The following is an 18,309-nucleotide window of genomic DNA, read 5'->3' as shown; positions in this document are numbered from 1 at the left end:
TTGGTTCTGTGCAGATCTTGGACAACTTTATAAACCTGAACGATAGTGATTGTATTATCTCAGAACCCAACTTCAAATTACCGTTGCCAATGGAAAATACCAAACAATCTTAATTTCTTTCTTTCTTTCTTTCTTTCTTTTTTTTTTTTTTTTCGAAACAGGGTTTCTCTGTATAGCTCTGGCTGTCTTGGAACTCACTTTGGAGAGAGAGAGAGGGAGAGAGAGAGGGAGAGAGAAAGAGAGAGAGAGAGAGAGAGAGAGAGAGAGAGAGAGAGAGAGAGAGAGAGAGAGAAGAAGAAGAAGAAGAAGAAGAAGAAGAAGAAGAAGAAGAAGAAGAAGAAGAAGAAGAAGAAGAAGAAGAAGAGGTGGTGGAGGAAGAGGAGGAGGAAGAGGAAGAACAGGATAGAGACAGAGAGAGAATCAAATCTGTACAGTATGCTCAGTATGCAATCGCAGACCACAGCTCATCCAGCAGCCTCCCTCCATCAGGAGTAGAGTGAGCAGGTCCTGAACACCCCCTATCCACAGGAGGAAATAGCTCAGTCTGTGAACACCTACACCAACATCCAATGTTACCCAACATCCTGTAAGTCAGATGAACTTTTATCTATCTTGTCTATTTTAATCTTTAATTAAATAATATGAAAAACTCGGGAAGACAAAGGAAGACACAAGTCAGTGTTTCTTGAAAGATCTTTATAATAAAGTTCTTTTTAAAATTTAACCCATTTATTTTTTATTCTTTTGGCAAACATCACACAAAATTTGTAAAACTACCTTGCTTGGGATAGTTACACATTCTTTTTTTTGGAGGGGGGGGTTCGAGACAGGGTTTCTCTGTATAGCCCTGGCTGTCCTGGAACTCAGTCTGTTTACCAGGCTGGCCTCGAACTTAGAAATCAACCTGCCGGGCTGGAGAGATGGCTCAGTGGGTAAGAGCACCCGACTGCTCTTCCGAAGGTCCAGAGTTCTAATCCCAGCAACCACATGGTGGCTCACAACCATCCGTAACGAGATCTGGCGCCCTCTTCTGGGGTGTCTGAAGACAGCTACAGTGTACTTACATGTAATAAATAAATAAATCTTTAAAAAAAAAAAAAAAAGAAATCAACCTGCCTCTGCTTCCTGAGTGCTGGGACTAAAGGTGTGCGGCACACGCCCGCCTAGTTACACATTCTTGTGTTACTTCATAGGAGCTGTAAATGTATATGATTGATACAATTCTTGCTGAGTCACATTCCAGAGATTTGACATTCACATTTCCAAGCTCAGACTAAAGAAAGCTCGGGAATTCCCATTAGACCAGCAGCGCACTTACTTCTATCCTCATGTGTTGTTCTTAAACTGACATTAGACATTTAAAAAGTATTATTTTTGCCTTTATACAAATCTGTCTTCATTTGTGAAACATAGCATATAATGACAGGCAATTCTGTTTCTTAAATCAGAGGTTATTTGATGACAATGTATATTTTATAATGAATTTGTAGTAAAATATTGATGTTTAAACAAAGTATTTTTTATATCAAGCCACATTAAAGTGTGCAAAATTCCTTTAGAGTATTGATGGTTCACCAAAGCTCATGTGACTGCCTGAGAACATGACTGTAGGTTTACTGAGGGCAGAGTAGAATTCACAGTGAGGTTGATGATACCCTTGTCATTACATGTGTTAAGAACTGATGATGGAGCTGCAGAGATTGCTTAGTGGTCAAGAGCACTGACTGCTCTTCCAAAAGTAAGTCCTGAGTTCAAATTCCAGGAACCACATGGTGGCTCACAACCATCCCTAATGAAATCTGATGCTCTATTCTGGTGTGTCTGAAAACAGCTGCAGTGTACTTACATACAAATAATAAATAAGTTAAAAAAAAAAACTAATGCTGAAGGGGCTGGAGAGTTGGCTAAGTGGTTAAGAGCACTGGATGCTCTTCCTGAGAATTGGGGTTCCATTCCCAGTGCCTACAGGACAGCTCACGACTGTCTGTAACTCCAGTTCCAGGGGCTCCTACTCCCTCCCTAGACACCAGGCAGGAAGGTTGTGCACAGACACACTTTGGATCGAGACACCCATACATATTAAATAAATAGAAAATTTTACATTAAATAAATAAATAAATAAATAAATAAATAAATAAATAACTGATGCTGAGAACCAATTGTGTGGGAATTCTCATAACCAAGAGCCCTTGGTTTCACAAAGTGTGATCACATACTTCACCAACAACCTAACAGGCAGAGACCTCATTGCAGTCTCTGCAGGCCATTGTGGTTCCTGCCTTCAACGCAGGAAGGCAGAGACAGGTGAATTGATATGGTCTACAGAGTGAGTTCCAGACAGTCAGAGCTACATAGTAAGACCCTGCCTTAAAACCAAACCAAACCAAACCACCAATAATGTGAGAACCACCAGCAGATTTGATGTTCATTTGCAAAGGCAGAAGATAAATCTGTATTTTTCCAGTGAAAATTTGACAAAAGTCAAGCCCTAGAGTGTTTTCCCCCAAGTTCTAAGGTTAAAAAAACTCTGTTTAAGTGTGTGGAAGTATTTTTATGTACATCACACAGTCCCTCCACCACTTAGCTCCTGACAGCAGCTGAGCCTTCTATATCCAGGAAGACCTTCCACTGGAGAGCCCTGCTGTGTTGGTGTGAGAATCCAAGAAAGTTGCTGTGTAGCTGCTCCCAGACAGTTGCTTGCCCTCAGGACCAGAAACTTGAGCTCAGAAACTTGTGACTACACCATGCATGTTTTCTGAATGAAGGTTAATAATATGTTACAAAGTGGAGCAGGGTTGAACACAGTCCCCACAGGACTGCATTCCAGTTGAGGCCCTGTTCCTTCTTCCTTTTTGTGATCCTACAGACAGGAATTAGACTCTGGAAGATTGGGAAGAGAGAGGGTAGAATCTCAAGGCAAGGGCCCTGGAAGGAGGACATGTTCTTCTTGGGAGAAATTCATGTCCTCAAGGCAGTCTCCTGAGTGTAGGGGCCTAGTTGGGCCTTGGGGGACAAGGATGGAAAAACACTGCCATTAATCAGACATCCCAAAGGAGAATGAGACAGGCACTACTCACAGGAAACAGAAAGGGCCTACTCCTCCATACAAACTAAAATGATGCAGAAATAAACACAGAAGAAGGGTGAAGAGGCAGAACCAGGACTGAGCCAATGCTGTGACCTGTCCTAGATGCCCTGGCTGCTTACAATCCTGAAGACAGGACAAGGCCAAGGACATCCCCCTGTCTCTTGGATCATGGAGTCTGTCAGCCTGTGGTTTCACCAAGGGACAAGGGCAAAAGATCTGAGGAGGACAGAGCTGAGAGTGACCAGACCACACCAAAGTGGTCATGAGCTGGGCTCTAGATAGACATGGCCACAACTTCCTCCTGTCCCACCTGACACTCAGCACAGGAAACATAGTTTCTGGAAGGTTCTCCATTCTGCCATTTATTTCTGCTTCAGCACTCTGAGTATTGTCACTCCCTTAATTTACACACTAATCAACCCTCAGCTCAAAGATTTGAGCAATCGAGTTCACATTCAGATTCTTATGTTCAGTGTGGAAGTGAGCAGCTGCAGCTCAGGGCAGCATGGAGCTGTCAGGATGCAGATGTCCCTTAGTGCGTGCTGGGCCAGGAAGGATGGCTGTGGGAAGGAGAACAGGGAAGTTAGGGACAGGGTCCTTGTGTGCTAGGGTAGCCTGGTCTCCAGGTCTTCCCATTGTGCACAGAGGAAAAGCAAATAGCTTCAGACATTTGTAGTTTCTAAGTCAGGACTTGTTCCCACAAGAAGGCTATCTCAGGGTAAAAAAAATAAGAGACAGGACATTCAGTATGAAACTATCTCCAAGTCCCACCACTCATTCAAAGGTGTAGATCTGAGAGGGCCTGGGACCCAGTCCTCTTCTGTTTGCCTTAGGTCCAATCCCCGGTCCTATTTGTTACCTTTGAAGGCCTCCAGAAACAAGGCAGAGCCCTGGGCACTGTTGCTGCCTGCAGTAGAAGAAAGAAGACATTCAGGAGACTGACAGGTGGGGCTGGAGGAGCTAGTATGGGCTGCCTGAGCTCCAGCTTCACCCCAAGAGTCTCAGAGACAATCTTGCCTCCCACACCTACCTCCAGCCGGAGCATAGTTCCCTCCTTTGCCACCTGTGAGAAGAAAAGCTGTGAGAGTTTAAGGAAGATCTTGACACTAGGAAGTTTCCCAGAACTGACAGAGGACACAGGTGGAGACAGTAGCAATGTGGGGTGTGGATTTGTTTCCCATTCATGATCTGACCACACTTTTAAAGGGGACAGAGAGAAAACTCTGACCCTGCCCTTTCCTACCTATTTTTCTCCTGCTCTTCAACACAAAAGCCACCATAGCTCCAATGGTGATCACAGCTCCAAGGACAACCAGAACAGCTATGATTACCATGTTGGAGTCCATGGATGGAGGAGGCTCTGGGAAGGACAGGTACAGGAAATGAAGGTGAAGGTTATGATCCCAGCTCTGAGTCATGATCAACTCAGGGTCTGCAGAAGGCTCCAGCTTTCCCTGACCACAGCTCTGCACCCACACTCTCCTTACCCCATCTCAGGGTGAGGGGCTGAGGTAGCCCCTCATGTTCCACATGGCATGTATAATTCTGCTCCTTCCAACGAGGCACCACCACAGATGCCCACTTCTGGAAGGTTCCATCCCCTGCAGGCCTGGTCTCCACAAGCTCTATGTCCTGGGTCAGCTCCTCCCCATTCAACTGCCAGGTCAGGGTGATGTCAGCAGGGTAGAAGCCCAGGGCCCAGCACCTCAGGGTGACATCACCTTCAGATCTGGGGTGATGGGTCATATGGGCCTTTGGGGGATCTGTGTGGAAGATTTAAGAAATTCCACAATTAACAAGACAAACTGAAATCTACACAAGACTCAGTTAAACCAATGATGACACTGAAAAATGTGTCTGTTTGACACTTCAACTGTCATCACCCTAGTGACCTGCAGGTAGAGCTGGTCCCCTCACCACAGAACTGCACATTTTCTTTTGGGACTCAGAAGACAAGAGGGAATCCATCAACATGGTCATCCTTATGTGATATTCATTAGCATTAGTGAGGTAGTCAAAGAATGGAAGAGGGAATGGCAACAAAGTAATTTAATATGTGTTTGATTTAATCAAAATCAGAAATTAGGGCCATATGCCACTGGAAGGATGCCACCACTGAGTCTGCCACTGTGGTCATCTTGCCAACCAACATCAACTGTCAGTCCAAGTGAACAGCCGTCACAAAGTGTGTAGCCAGAGAAAATGACTCCCAGCCTCTGACTCAGGGGGACAAGGTACAGGTATGTTACAGAGGATCCCTGGAGTGTGCTGTGGACCCCAGTGCAACACTCACTGGAACACAGTGGGCTCACAGGGTGGGCTCACTGTAACACTGGATTTCAGAAGACCCTGTCACTCAGAAAGTCCAATTCCTGATTCACTAGGGGGAGCACTGTAAGTTGTTGGGGCAGAGAGACAGCAGGAGGCTTCTGCATGCTTAGTTCTGACAGGAAACAGTGTAATCTCACAATAATCGCTCTTTTAATGAGAAACCCTGACTTATCTTGTGTAATTATCCAGGTTAGCTGTGTAGAGTGATACAAATGACAATACAAGGGCAGGGAGAAACAGGATCTCTCCAGTGCAGACAAAAGCTGACTAGAAACAAAATAACGCCTTCCAAAAAAAAAAAAAAAAAAAAAAAAAAAAAAAAAGAGAGAGAGAGAGAGAGAGAGAGAGAGAGAGAGAGAGAGAGAGAGAGAGAGAAGAAAGAAAGAAAAAGAAAATCCACGATTTATATTCCTCCAGGGTAGTCCATAAGGGCTCATGTGACCATTCACCAGTGTAGGAGTAGAAAGAATTGGGTTACAGACAGGGAGGGATCTGTGAGAATGTATTCTTTGAAAATTCTAGAAACTGGGGCAACCACCCTAGTGTAGGGGAGTCCATGTCTCTTATCTGGTAAAGGCGACATCCAGTCCTGAGGTGTAAGGGCTGACACACTCAGCAGGACAGGAGTCCATGTCCACAGACACTGGGTGTGGGCAGAGAACCCAGCCTGGGAGAGGCCATGGCTGACAGAGGCTACAGGGGAACTGAAGGGAGCAGCTGTTGTTACCTCAGGGAAATTCTCTCCTTCCCTCCTGAGACAGCCTGGGCACTGTCCAGGGAGAAGGCTGAGCCCTGGGAGAGTCAGTGCAGTCACTGTGATGAGGGATCAGGAGACCCAGGGACACTGTCTCCCCTCTGAGACAGGGGCATCACCCCAGCTGAGGGTTTCTTCTTCCCCAGGACTGAGCCCCAGCCCGAGGGCAGAGGGAGGAGCTGCCCGCGGCCCCAGCACCTGTGCGCAGCAGCGTCGCATTCCCGAGCTCCAGGTGTCTGCGGAGCCACGCCACGCACGCGCCCTCCAGGTAGGCCCTGTGTCTCTCTGCATAACCAGCCTGCTCCCACTTGCGTCGGGTGATTAGTGCTGCCAAGTCCGCCGCTGTCCACGTTTTCAGGTCTTCGTTCAGGGCAATGTAATCGTGGCCATCATAAGCGAACTGCCAGTACCCTCGGAGGAGGCTTCCGTCCGACCCCAAGTCACAGCCTGACAACCGCTGGAATGTGTGAGAGCCTGCGGGATCCCACGGTCAGCCTTGCCCACCCGCCCCGGCCCCGCCCACCCGCCCCGCCCCGCCCACCCGCGAACTCCTCCAAAGTGAAAGGGAATCCCGTCCAGAGTTGGTTCTGCTTCCGACCCTAGACTTGGGACTGGAGAGATCTCCAGCATCTCCGGACACCGCTAGGTGGTGATCTCCGACCCGGGGTCACTCACCGCCCGCGCTCTGGTTGTAGTAGCCGAGCAGGGTCGTCAGGTCCACTCGGAAACTCTGCTCACTGCCCTTAGCGATCTGTGTCTGCTCCTCCCAATACTCCGGTCCCTCCTGCTCCATCCACAGCGCCCGCGGCTCATATCTCGGATTCTCCGCGTCGCTGTCAAAGCGCGCGAACTGCGTGTCGTCCACGTAGCCGACAGAGATGAACCGGGGCTCCCGGAGGCCGGGCCGGGACAGGGCGGTCTCGAAATACCGCATCGAGTGTGAGCCTGGGGGCGGCGCGCGATAAGACCCCGACCTCCTCCCGGGACTCTGGGCGGCTGCGCGGGCCGGGAGGGGAGCCGGGCGCAGTGCTCCGGACGCGGGTGTAGAAGGGGCGGAGGGTCTTGTGAGCGACGCGGGGACGCGGCTTCCACGGTGCCGTCCCCGCCCCTCGACGCAGAGGCTGTTTTCCTCCGGACCCCGCACTCACCCGCGCGGGTCTCGATCAGGGTCAGGGCGGCCGCCAGCAGCAGGAGCAGTGTTCGAGGCGCCATTGTCCCATCTGGGATACAGGGCATCTGAGGCCCTCAGATTGCGTGGACTTTATAACCAGCATCTTTATAACCAGGACTTTATAACCAGGAGTAGCTGGTTGGTTGGTTCCCCAGGATCCTGCCGCCCAATGGGCCTGTCAGATAATTCCTGCTACCTCAGGAGGTCAGAGAGGCCATTAGATCCCCAGGAGCTATAAAGTGGCTCTGCTCCAGGGTAAGGGAGGGGCAGGAGCTGAGCTGCAGCAGAGGGTGGTGTCATGTGGGAGCAGAGTGAGTCCCTTGTACACCTGTGTCTTAGTGAGGGTTTCCATTGCTGTGATAAGACCCCATGACCAAAAGCAACTTGAGAAAGAAAGGGTTTCTTTCAGTTTACACTCCACATCACAGTCTATCATTGAAGAGATTCAGTGCCTCTGAATCTCTTGATGAGAGAGGACTCTCAAGTAGGAACTGAAGTGGAGACCATGAGGACCAGTGCTAATAGCATTGTAGCTCATGGCTTGCTCAGCCTGCTTTCTTATACAATCCGTGATCACCAGCCAAGACCACTTCCAGTGGGCTGAGCCTTTCCATAATGATCATTCATAATAATTTAAAAATGCCTTATAGACTTTCCCAAAAACGTCCTGGATGGAAGCAATTTCTCAATTCAGGATCCTCTTCTTATATATGTCTCAGTTTGTATGGAGTTGACAAAATGCAAACAGCACAGCCTCCTGGTGCAGAGTCACTCAGTGAGAGATGAGGGAGGAGGATGTGTGAGTTCCTCCCCCTGAGCTGAGCCAGGGACCTGCCCTGTGGATGGGGGCCCCATGGAAAAACAGTTGGAATGCAAGGAATGGGAGCACAGTGGGTTCCAACTCCATTCCTGCCCCTCAGTCCTGAGGACCTGTCTCTTCCTTGCCTGTTGGTTGATGCTGTTGATATAACCTTGGGAGAGACTGATAAAATCAGGGCAAGGGAGGAGATGGGGAGGGAAATAGGGACCTTTTCTTACCTCAGAGCAGGGTAATCAGATTTTGGAGAGACTGAGGATAGGTAGGTAGGTATGTAGTTAGTTAGGTATGTAGTTTATAGATATACAGACAGACAGACATAGAACGGGGGTGGTCAACATCTTTGGGGACCCAAGAAAGCTGGATGCTGTCTAGGTTCAAAAAAAGCATGCTGTTCCCTCACTGTCCAGGCTCTGCAGGGCCATCTGCAGCTGGGGAATGCAGATGCATTCTTGGGGCATCATGGTACAGGTGCTTTGAAGCTGTCTGGTATGCAGAGTCTGAGGAAACACCTGGAGCTAGCATTTTACTGAAGCATATCTGTATATATAAGGATCAGAAGATAAAGTTAAGGAGGCTAGAATAATTTTTTCTTTAAGATTAATGTTTTAAACTTTTAGGCCCATTAGTTGGGGGTGGGGCATCCCAAGACCACAGAACAGGAGAGGAAAACCCCACCCTTAGGACTAAGCTGAACAGGCAGGAGATGAAACAGGCTGTTGATTGACAGTTCTTATCTGCAGTCCTTTTGATCATGAGAGGTGGATTCAGGTAGATTCTTTGAACCTTAAAAGAATTTTTTGAGTTTACAAAACGAGATAAATTTTAGTCATGTAAACATACCACTGTGGATTCTGTACTGAACTTCTCATTGTAGAAAAGGCAGCAGACTCGTGCCTTTGAATCATAGTAAAAGCTTGGGGACCCTGAAAAAGGGGTTTGAGGTAAAAGCATGAATAGGGCATACACAGATTGGATAGATGTTTTTAGCTCAATGAGAAGCCCTTTTAAGTCTATACTTAGAGACAACCATAGGAAATTCATAATCTTGAGCTTGTGATCACTGATTATCATAGCTAGATCAATAACTCATCAGAATGCCAGTGATTAATGTTAAAACTCTGAACTCTTTAGATCTTAATATAACAATACCATAGAGAGGGAAGAAATCTGAAACATTTTTCTTTTTTACATACATTGTAAATCACCTTCTTATACCTTTATATTTTGTACTCCTTAAAACTTTAAAAACAACCAGTTGACCTTTATAAATATGATTCACAGATCTGAATGCACACTTTTAAGATTGTTGTAACATACTTAACATTTTATATCTTTGGAAGTTACATGAACTGTACAGTTTTTTTTTATCCAATTATTCACCACAGCTCACAAGTCACAGGTGGGTTCCTGAGAGAAATCATGGTAAAACAACTTCCTTTACATAAAGAAATAGTAAAACGTTACATTGAAATCTGTTGTGTGAATTTTTCTCTCCTTAGAACCTGGTAACAATGTGATCACTGTCTAGACCCAGTAGCAACTCTAGGAAAGTGTCCATGAGTTTTACACATGCAGAGAACTGAGAAGCCCCTGAAGCCTGTGCTGTTGCTTGCTGAGAAACTGACAAAGCTCTCCCTAGTCCACACCAACAGAGATCTGGGAAGGATGAATCTCTCCTGAGAACACAGGAAGTACAGACCAAGCAGTTTCTAATTCTATTAAAAATGACAGACTTCTCCGTTTCCTAGACAACCACTGTGGTATACTGATTTTATTGGGAACAGAGGACCCAGGGAAGCATCAGTCTTTTCTGCCCAGTCCAGAAGATCCAAAGCAAGACAATCAACTCGCCAGTTGTCCACAGTTTGTCCAGGGTCCTGGTGACAGACTAGATGAAAGGCAGATTTTCACCCAGGTGGTCTGGCTTTGTCACCTTTAAAGCAAGTTCAAAGTGGAGTTCTTCTCTACCCAATCATCATCTGTGAAGACCTGGGGGGTCACTTCTAGTAGCTAGGGGTCTTTGTCTGTCTTAGTCAGCTATTTCCATCATCTATAATGCCATATTCTGCAGATCTCTGAACAGTTTTGAGGACTGTTAGTTACTAAGGACATCTACACTGAACAAACTTTCCCTGTTTCTAGTAACTTGTTTTAGGCTTAACTTAGGAACCACACTGGAGGCTAATTAAACCTTGTTCCTGATCTTAACTTGCATGTGTTAATTGTCCTCCACAGTGTACAGTAAGTCAGTAACTTACATAAGATTAAGATTTTAAAAAAAGATTTATTTATTTTATTTATATGAGTACACTGTAGCTGTCCAGACACACCAGAAGAGGGCATCCAGTTCTATTACTGATGGTTGTGAGCCACCATGTGGTTTCTGGGAATTGAACTCAGGACCTCTGGAAGAGCAGTCAGTGTGCTTAACCACTGAGACAACTCTCCAGCCCCAAGATTTTATCATTTTATCTCTGTTAAGTTTGATCCTTAGTAATTTGAGTTGAAGATCCTTTAGCCTCTAAATTAAACACAAATGCCTTGAACTGTAGTCCATAAGAGACTGGTATCTTTTATAGTTTACCATTATAGAATAATAGTTTTTGTATGACTCAGTTTCTCAAAATAGATAAACCTTGACAAGATGAGCAAGGACAAAAGCTAGACAATTATTGTTGTCAAGTTGAGTAGATCTTAGAAATATAGAACGTATTAATCAGTATTCCTTATTCAAGTATAACTGGCTGGAGAGGTGGCTCAGAAGTGAAGAGCACTGCTTGCTCTTCTAGAGGATCCAGGTTCAATTCCCAGCAACCACCCTGCAGCTCACAATGGTCTGTAACTATAGTTCCAGGGATCTGACACAATCACACAGACATGAATGCATACAATGCTCATAACATATGATGTTAGAATAAAATGCACTCCTTATTCATCAAACATGTGTTGTGCTTATCTACATTTTATAGCACCTGGGTGCTGAGCAGTTAGCAAAGACATAGGAGGATAGGCATCCATCTTATATCAGTGTTTGCTAATTCGAGTAGATCCTTAGAAAATTACATTTTATTATCACATACACTATATTCTAAACCAGAGTTGATCACATATGCAGTATGTTGTAACAAATGTAACCTTAAATTTTTATCTTCATATAAAAAACTATGCCAATCAGAAATACTTGAGAGTTGTGGGTCCTTCTTTAGTCTATAAAGAGATAGAATGTTATACAGAAATCTCATGAGGACAAAAAAGTTTTTTGGTTATTATTTTGTGACATGTGGTGAAGTGATGATGTTGGTGAACTCACATGGCATGTACTCTTTAAGCTTAGTAAGGATGGCTGCCAGTCATATGGCAACATCCATATTGATAATATCATCAACCAAGATGAAGGAGAGCCACATGGTTGCTGTCTTAAAACATCTGTTTTCATGGTCTGTTGTTTTTAAAAACTTAATCCCAGTCACTCAGTTTTACCAATGAACATGATCCATCCAGGTAGAGATCAGAAAGGGCCAGCAATAGTGAGTTAGTCTCAGAGGCTGAAACCATTCTAGGCCTAGATTGGATTACACAGAGGCCAGAGGCTTCCAGGACTAGGCTTAGTTTAGCAGATTGAGGCAGTTAAGTCTCCTAGACAACAATTACAACAAGACAATAAAAGATCCTTTTACAACCCACTCTAGATGCAATGTTTCTTCAGCATCCTGTGAGTTAGATGTATATTTAGAAATCTTCTTTCTGTAAGGATTTAATTTTTTTTAAAGCTAACTTGTAATACAAAAAAGGTAATACAAGTTTCTCAGGTTTTCTCAAAAGGATCTGCCCCAAACCCCAGACAGGGTTTCTCTGTGTAGTCCTGGCTGTCCTGGAACTCACTCTGTAGACCAGGCTGGCCTTGAACTCAGAAATCCTCCTGCCTCTGCCTCCCAGGTGCTGAGATTAAAGGTTTGTACCACCACTGCTCAGCCAAATGAGTTTTTGAAAAGATTTATTTATTTATTTATTTATTTATTTAATGAGTACACTGTAGCTGCTCAGACAAACCAGAAGAAGGCACCTGATCCTGTTACAGATGGGTGTGGACCAGGAAATTATTCAAATACAACCTCAATTTTGTTTCAATATACAAAGATCCAAGCCAATGTAAGCTAATATAATTTTGTAACAATCTCCAAAGATTTTGTATCAAAATGCAAAGTGGTATATAAAAACATATTGAATAATTTACCCCTGATTCCTATTATCCACATATTATTCCAATATCCCTCTTTTCTTGTCCAGATAAAAAAAATCAAGATTTTAAGTGTAACACAGTAAAACTGTTTTCAATAATGAAGCTATTTCTGCCAAGCTTCCCACAATGTCCAGCTTGGTTGAATTTGCAGTCTCAGGACTCAGTATTTTTGAGTTCAGAGTTCTATACAATGTTCATGTCAGTTTCCTAAGAACTCAGGAATTTGAATATCCTGTGCAGTTTGTAGTCTGAAGCTGATTGCTGGGTGGTGTTTGCCACTTTGGCAGCAATCCTGTCTATGTAGAACATAGCAGTCAACCCAAAGGTGCCCACTGTTTGCACAGGACCTAGCAGCAGATGAGGCATGGGGCAGTTAATCCCAGTAGTTAGTGTTAACACAATCCAGGCGAATTTGCAGTCAGTGGGCTGTGTCATCCTTCTTCTTGGAAACCTAAAAGATTACTTTTAGGAATTCTAAAAAATCTATTCATTTTTAATGCTATAGTCAGCACATCTCAGAATGGTTTTAGAGCCACAATCTCTTACGTACATTAGAGGTACACAAACCTTGTTTCTAGTTACTTGCTCAGACTGAAACCTGTAAACACCCACAGGAAGCAAGATGAAGGTCATTTATAGACTCAATTCCTACCCTGTACAACTACTGGCATGATGACAGAGAGTTTGTGTATCCACAATATTCATAAAGAATTTGAGGTAGTATTTATACCCTAAGAAAAGTGTTAGAGAGTAAATGAAAACCAAAGGATTATGAGATTGTTGGCAATAGAACAGTCCCTTACTTTCTGTTTTTCTCTGTCCTATACAAATTAGTTCTTCTGATCCAAGATGGAGATTTTGGAATTTCCTTTAACAAGCATGTGTGGGTTTAGAAAAGGAGACCTAAGTTCCAACCCCCAAGCCAGTTTTAATGTTTAATTGAATTCAGATCATATAAAGAGCATTTCCCACTTCTGTCTGTAGAGGGCAGAAGAGACAAGATGGAGGTGGGCAATACCACTTAGCCAGTTGACCCCTTTTCTTGGGACATTTTCTCTTGATGAACCATCTTTTTCTTCAGACGTTTCATTTGCCCAGTGGTCTCCAGATTCCTTAGTTGGATGCTTTTTTTTTTTAAAGATTTATTTATTTATTATTATATGTAAGTACACTGTAGCTGTCTTCAGACACTCCAGAAGAGGGCACCAGATCTCGTTGCGGATGGTTGTGAGCCACCATGTGGTTGCTGGGATTTGAACTCTGGACCTTCGGAAGAGCAGTCGGGTGCTCTTACCCAGTGAGCCATCTCACCAGCCCTAGTTGGATGCTTTTATTCACCTGGGAGGGGAGAAGCAACACCCTGCCCAAATCCTAACTCTCAGGGTTGTTTGTTTTTGGTTTTGGCAGATTATATTTTTAGTAGGTTTTTTTGGCAATAGAAAAAAATAATTCCAAGTTACATATACCTACACATAGAGTTGAATCAAATATGCTATATTGCAACAAATTAAGATTACTTACATATGGATTTCAAATATCACCTTTAGTTTTAAGTTTAAAGCCAAATTGTTATATACTTTATCAATTTTAAAATATACCCAATGAACTTATAAATTGGGCCTTAGTTTACACCATAGTTTTAAAGAGAGTTTTTGAGAGCAAAACACAGAGAAATTATAGAGATAAAATACTTTTAGGAATGGAATATAGAGAAAGTACAGGGTGGAGAAAGTTTGGACACAAGATATATGGGGTTCAGTTCTTTTAAAAATATATATATATTTTATTAGATATTTTTTATTTACATTTCAAATGTTATCCCCTTTCCTATTTTCCCCTCCAAAAATCCCCTATCCCCTCCTTGCTCCCCCTGCTCCCCAACCACCCACTCTCATTCCTGGTCATGGCATTCCCATATACTGGGGATTAGAGCTTTGACAGGACCTAGGGCCTCTCCTCCCATTGATGACTGGCTAGGCCATCCTCTGCTACATATGCAGCTAAAGCCACAAGTTGTACCATGTGTTTTCTTTGATTGGTGGTTTAGTCCCAGGGAGCTCTGGGGGTACTGGTCAGTTCATAGTGTTGTTCCTCCTATGGGGTTGCCAACCCCTTCAACTTGCAGATCACTTCTATGTGCAGTGGCAGTTGCTATTATTTGGGAAATGTTGGAAATCAATGGTCCCAAATTTTTGCCCATTCATCTGTACTGAGGCTAAGATGTTGTAATAAAACTGGATTCCATGGAGGTGGAGAGAGGGTTATAAAACCAAATTCTTGTAGAGGGAATTTGTATAGCTATGCAACATCACTCTCCAGCTCTGTTCTGACTCTTCAGAGCAGATCAGCCTTGTTGGTAATCCTAGGACCACCCACATTCTACTCTATGTGTGAGAGGCAAGGAAACTCACAATGTACAGGCACAGGAAGGACAAAGAGAGACAGCAGGTAGCAGAAAAAAATATATAGCTCAAAATAAAACCCAACCCAGGGGAAAAGGTCCAGAGCAGGGATGGGTACCTCCACCTCCTAGAGTACCAAGACTCAGGGAAGCACTGGGGCCAACTGAGAGGGACCACTCACCTTGTGCTGGTGATGGATGGAGGGCCAGAAGGTGGGTCTGCTGTGGGTGAACCTGAGATAAGGTATAAAGTCCCTGAATAGCTTTGGTGCTCCAAAGGGTGCACAGGCTTGCGGACAGCCTACCAAACCATGGCACCAATGTTAGGTTTTGGGATCTTTGTGGCATTCAGAGAGCCAAGGAATGCCTCAAAAATCACACCCCCAACACAGCTCAGGAGTGAGATTTACTGTATATTGAGGGTCCTATAAAAAGGCTGCTTCTGAGCAAGAATGGAAGAGAAAGTGGGTGAGGGCAACAGTGGTAATATGTCCCATTTGTGGCTGGTGAAGACTAAGCTGATGGTGCTGAGTGTCTGAAGGGAGGCTAGGAGACCCCTGGTTCTGGAATGTAGGTGGTTCTAGGTTTACCACAAAGCTGGTCTGCTCTGAGGAGTCAGAGCTGAGCTGGAGAGTGACATCAGCAGAGGGACAGGGATGGTGCCTTGGGTCTGGTCTTAATGAGCACTAGGGTCCCTCTTGCTTCTAGGTGAGGTGACTGCTGGATGGATGGGGACATAGATGACAGAGACTAGGAAATGATAGGATGAGTCTTAGACACTGTTCTATTGCTGTGCAGGGCCACCATGACCAAGGCAGTTCTGAAATAGAAAGCCTTTAATTGGGGCTTGCTTACAATTTCAGTGGCTTAGTCCATTCTCATCATGGTGGGGAGCAGGGCAGCAAGCAGGCAGGCAGGCATGGGGCTGGAGCATGAGCTGAGAGCCTATCCTGATCAATAGGTAACAGACAGACCAAGACTGGGCTGGAATGGCCTTTTGAAGTCTCAAAGACTGTTCCCTGTGAAACAATTCCTGCATTAAGGCCATACCCCAATTCTCCTAAACCTTTCAAAATGTCCCCTTCCCTGGTCACTGTCTTCAAATGTGTGTGCCTACAGGGCCCATTCTTATTCAAAGCACATCAGAATGTCAAGAATTAAGCAGCAGCAACTGCCACCATCAGTCCAGACTGAGGTAGAAGACTGTGGAGGGGATCCCATGTCTCTATCCTTTGGGACTCCCATCTTCTGGTACACAGTGATGTTCATGATCATGAGATCATTCTGGGAAGGCAGTGATGGCAGCTGGTGTCTAGGTCCCTCTGATAAAGCCTGAGCCATTTTCCAGGCTTCTCTGTGACAAGAGTGGACACAGGATGCCCTGGAAGCAGAATATGAGACCCTAAGGTATCTCGTTCCATTGATGCATGGGTCCCTGGAGGAGCAGGCAAACATTTATCCATAAAATCTTTGTCCTGTAGTCTTGTGCATGTGCATAGCTCCTGTGGAATGTGCTGGGTAAGCTGTGAGTGTGAGCTCAGGAGCCAGTCCTCTTCTTCCCAGCACTTCTCCATGGTGGTCCTCTGTGCCTGCATTCCCCAGGCAGGACCAGAGGTGTCCCAGGAGTGTGGGGATGCAGCCTCTCCTGAAGGAGTGCTCACCAGCTCCTCTGTCTAACAGCAGAGGGACTGTGCAGAAAACAAGCTTAGTGTCCTGCTGTGGGCTGTCCTGCTGCTGTTTGTATTCTGATGTTAATTCTGCTTCCTCAAGAGGGTTTGCAGCCAGGGAGCAGTCCATCCTTTACTCAGGTGGTCTCATGTGATCCTGCTCCATATTTAACTGGTCAGTCCCATGGAGGAGGCTCCTGTCTGACCCCACCTCACAGACATACATCCACTGGAACATGAGAGAACCTGCGGGTCCTAGCAGTCAGCCCTGCCTGCCCTTCGTTTCCTAGAAATTCCCTAAACTAAAAGTGATAGTGGGTCCCAGGTCTTGGGTCCCAGCAGGTCCAGCAAGCTCTGGGAGTTCCTCGGACTGATCCATCCCCAAGGAAAGCAAGAATGCACTCTGCTGCTCCTGGGACAGCTCCAGGTGGGGCTAGGTGGAACAGACTTGCCAGCAGGGGGAGCAGACCTGTGTCCTAGCTTTTTAACCTGCTGCTTTCATTTGGCTTGTGCAGGTGGAGGTGGAGAATTTTGTCCTCCGAGAGGCTGCAGAGTTCTCCTCCAGGAAGGAGCACCTTGTGTTTCTGACCAACAACTATGACATGATGCTCGTGGTGCTGATGGTAACGCTGCTCCTCCCATGGGGGTCCCTACAGCTTGTGAGCTCTGCCTGAGCTCAGTGCTTTACCCTTGGATCCTGGCAGTGTCCTCATCATGGAATGAAGGGGAAGTTCTGGCAACAGTGAAGGTTCCCAAGCTCCTGACTCCTCTTGTCTTCCTTAGGAGCAGGCTGCTGATGACAGCAAAGGGGTGGAGAGTTTCCAGTAGCTGCTCAATGCTTGGACACAGGTAGGGCCTGGGTGTGGAAGGATGGTCACCTGGGTGTGATGCTGTTGGACTGACCTCCGTGTGCAGTCATGATTATAACCCACTGCCTTGTTGCTAGTCTGTTTCATTTAACTTTTTCATGGTACTAATACCTTAGAAGCAAAATAAAACTATAGTTATTTATGTATACATGTGTGTGTACAATAGCTATGTGTATCTGTGTGTATATGCACTATAGCTACATGTATATGTGTTTTCATGCACTATACCTTGCGTGTATGTGGGTGTGTGTGCATGCACTATAGCCCTGTGTGTATGTGTGTGTGCACTATAGATCTGTATGTGTGTGCATTCTGCTTTGCAGGAACTTTTTGTGTGTGTGCACATGTAAGCTCTCACAGGCACATCTGAAGCTCATGGAGGTCAGAGGTCACAACTTCTAAGAGTGGGCTCTTTTCTTCCTTCTTCCACCTTGTGTTCTGGGGACCAGTGGCAAGCACTGTTCCCTGATGAGACAGCTTATTGGTTCTTGGTTCTAGAGGAAACACTTGGGGACATCCCCTGCACCTTGTGACACCACCACCTAAGGTGGAAAGCTCACAGAGGCTGCTGCCTGGCAGATCATTAGACATCACTGTCCAAAATGGTGGTCCCTTGCTCCCAGGAGTCTGACCCTGTGTGTGCTTGCACTTCTCTCTAGGAGTTCATTGAGGAGTTGCTGTCTCCCCCCTTTGGGGGTCTGGTGGCATTTGTGAAAGAGGCTTAAGCCTTGATTGAGCGTGGGCAGGATGAGCAGCTCTGAGGGGAGGAAGGTATTCCATGTTGTCATGGTGAGGTGGGCAGTGGGAGTTAGGGACAGCAGGGGTGTGTGGGTCACAGGGGAGGGAATGCAGCAGGGAAGACTTGGCTGGAAGAATACCAGGAAAGCCAGGCTTGATGGTGAGCACAGCTGTGCCCTGGGCAGGCTTTGCTGGGTCACCAGCCTGGTTGCTCTGTGCTGGGTGGACGG

The 18,309-nt window shown here is 45.5% G+C and overlaps 1 protein-coding gene across 1 annotated transcript; it reads right to left on the bottom strand.

Moving 5' to 3' along the window:
- Positions 1-3,508: 3,508 nt before the first annotated feature.
- On the bottom strand, positions 3,509-7,487 carry LOC110283630 (H-2 class I histocompatibility antigen, Q10 alpha chain-like). Its single transcript, XM_085833186.1, has 7 exons — positions 7,322-7,487; positions 6,849-7,118; positions 6,372-6,647; positions 4,576-4,851; positions 4,119-4,151; positions 3,948-3,995; positions 3,509-3,648 (listed from the first exon to the last, which is right to left on the bottom strand). Exons 1-7 carry the CDS (start codon positions 7,407-7,409, stop codon positions 3,584-3,586), a joined length of 1,056 nt encoding a protein of 351 aa, XP_085689312.1. The 5' UTR covers positions 7,410-7,487; the 3' UTR covers positions 3,509-3,583.
- Positions 7,488-18,309: the final 10,822 nt, after the last annotated feature.

This window comes from Mus caroli, unplaced genomic scaffold, assembly GCF_978045245.1.
Source record: "Mus caroli unplaced genomic scaffold, Mus_caroli_1 scaffold_18, whole genome shotgun sequence".
Taxonomy (NCBI): Eukaryota; Metazoa; Chordata; class Mammalia; order Rodentia; family Muridae; genus Mus; species Mus caroli.
The sequence above is the reverse complement of the archived record's forward strand: the minus strand, read 5'-3'. Positions and strand labels throughout refer to the sequence as shown.

Bases quoted from the DNA above. Each gene is read 5' to 3' on its own strand.
- LOC110283630 (XM_085833186.1), bottom strand. From the start codon at position 7,409: ATGCCCTGTATCCCAGATGGGACAATGGCGCCTCGAACACTGCTCCTG. The intron at 4,852-6,371 runs GTGCTGGGGCCG...TCTTCCACACAG, and splicing joins TGCGACGCTGCTGCGCACAG to ATCCCCCAAAGGCCCATATG. The intron at 4,152-4,575 runs GTAAGGAGAGTG...TTCTTCTCACAG, and splicing joins GCCCCTCACCCTGAGATGGG to GTGGCAAAGGAGGGAACTAT.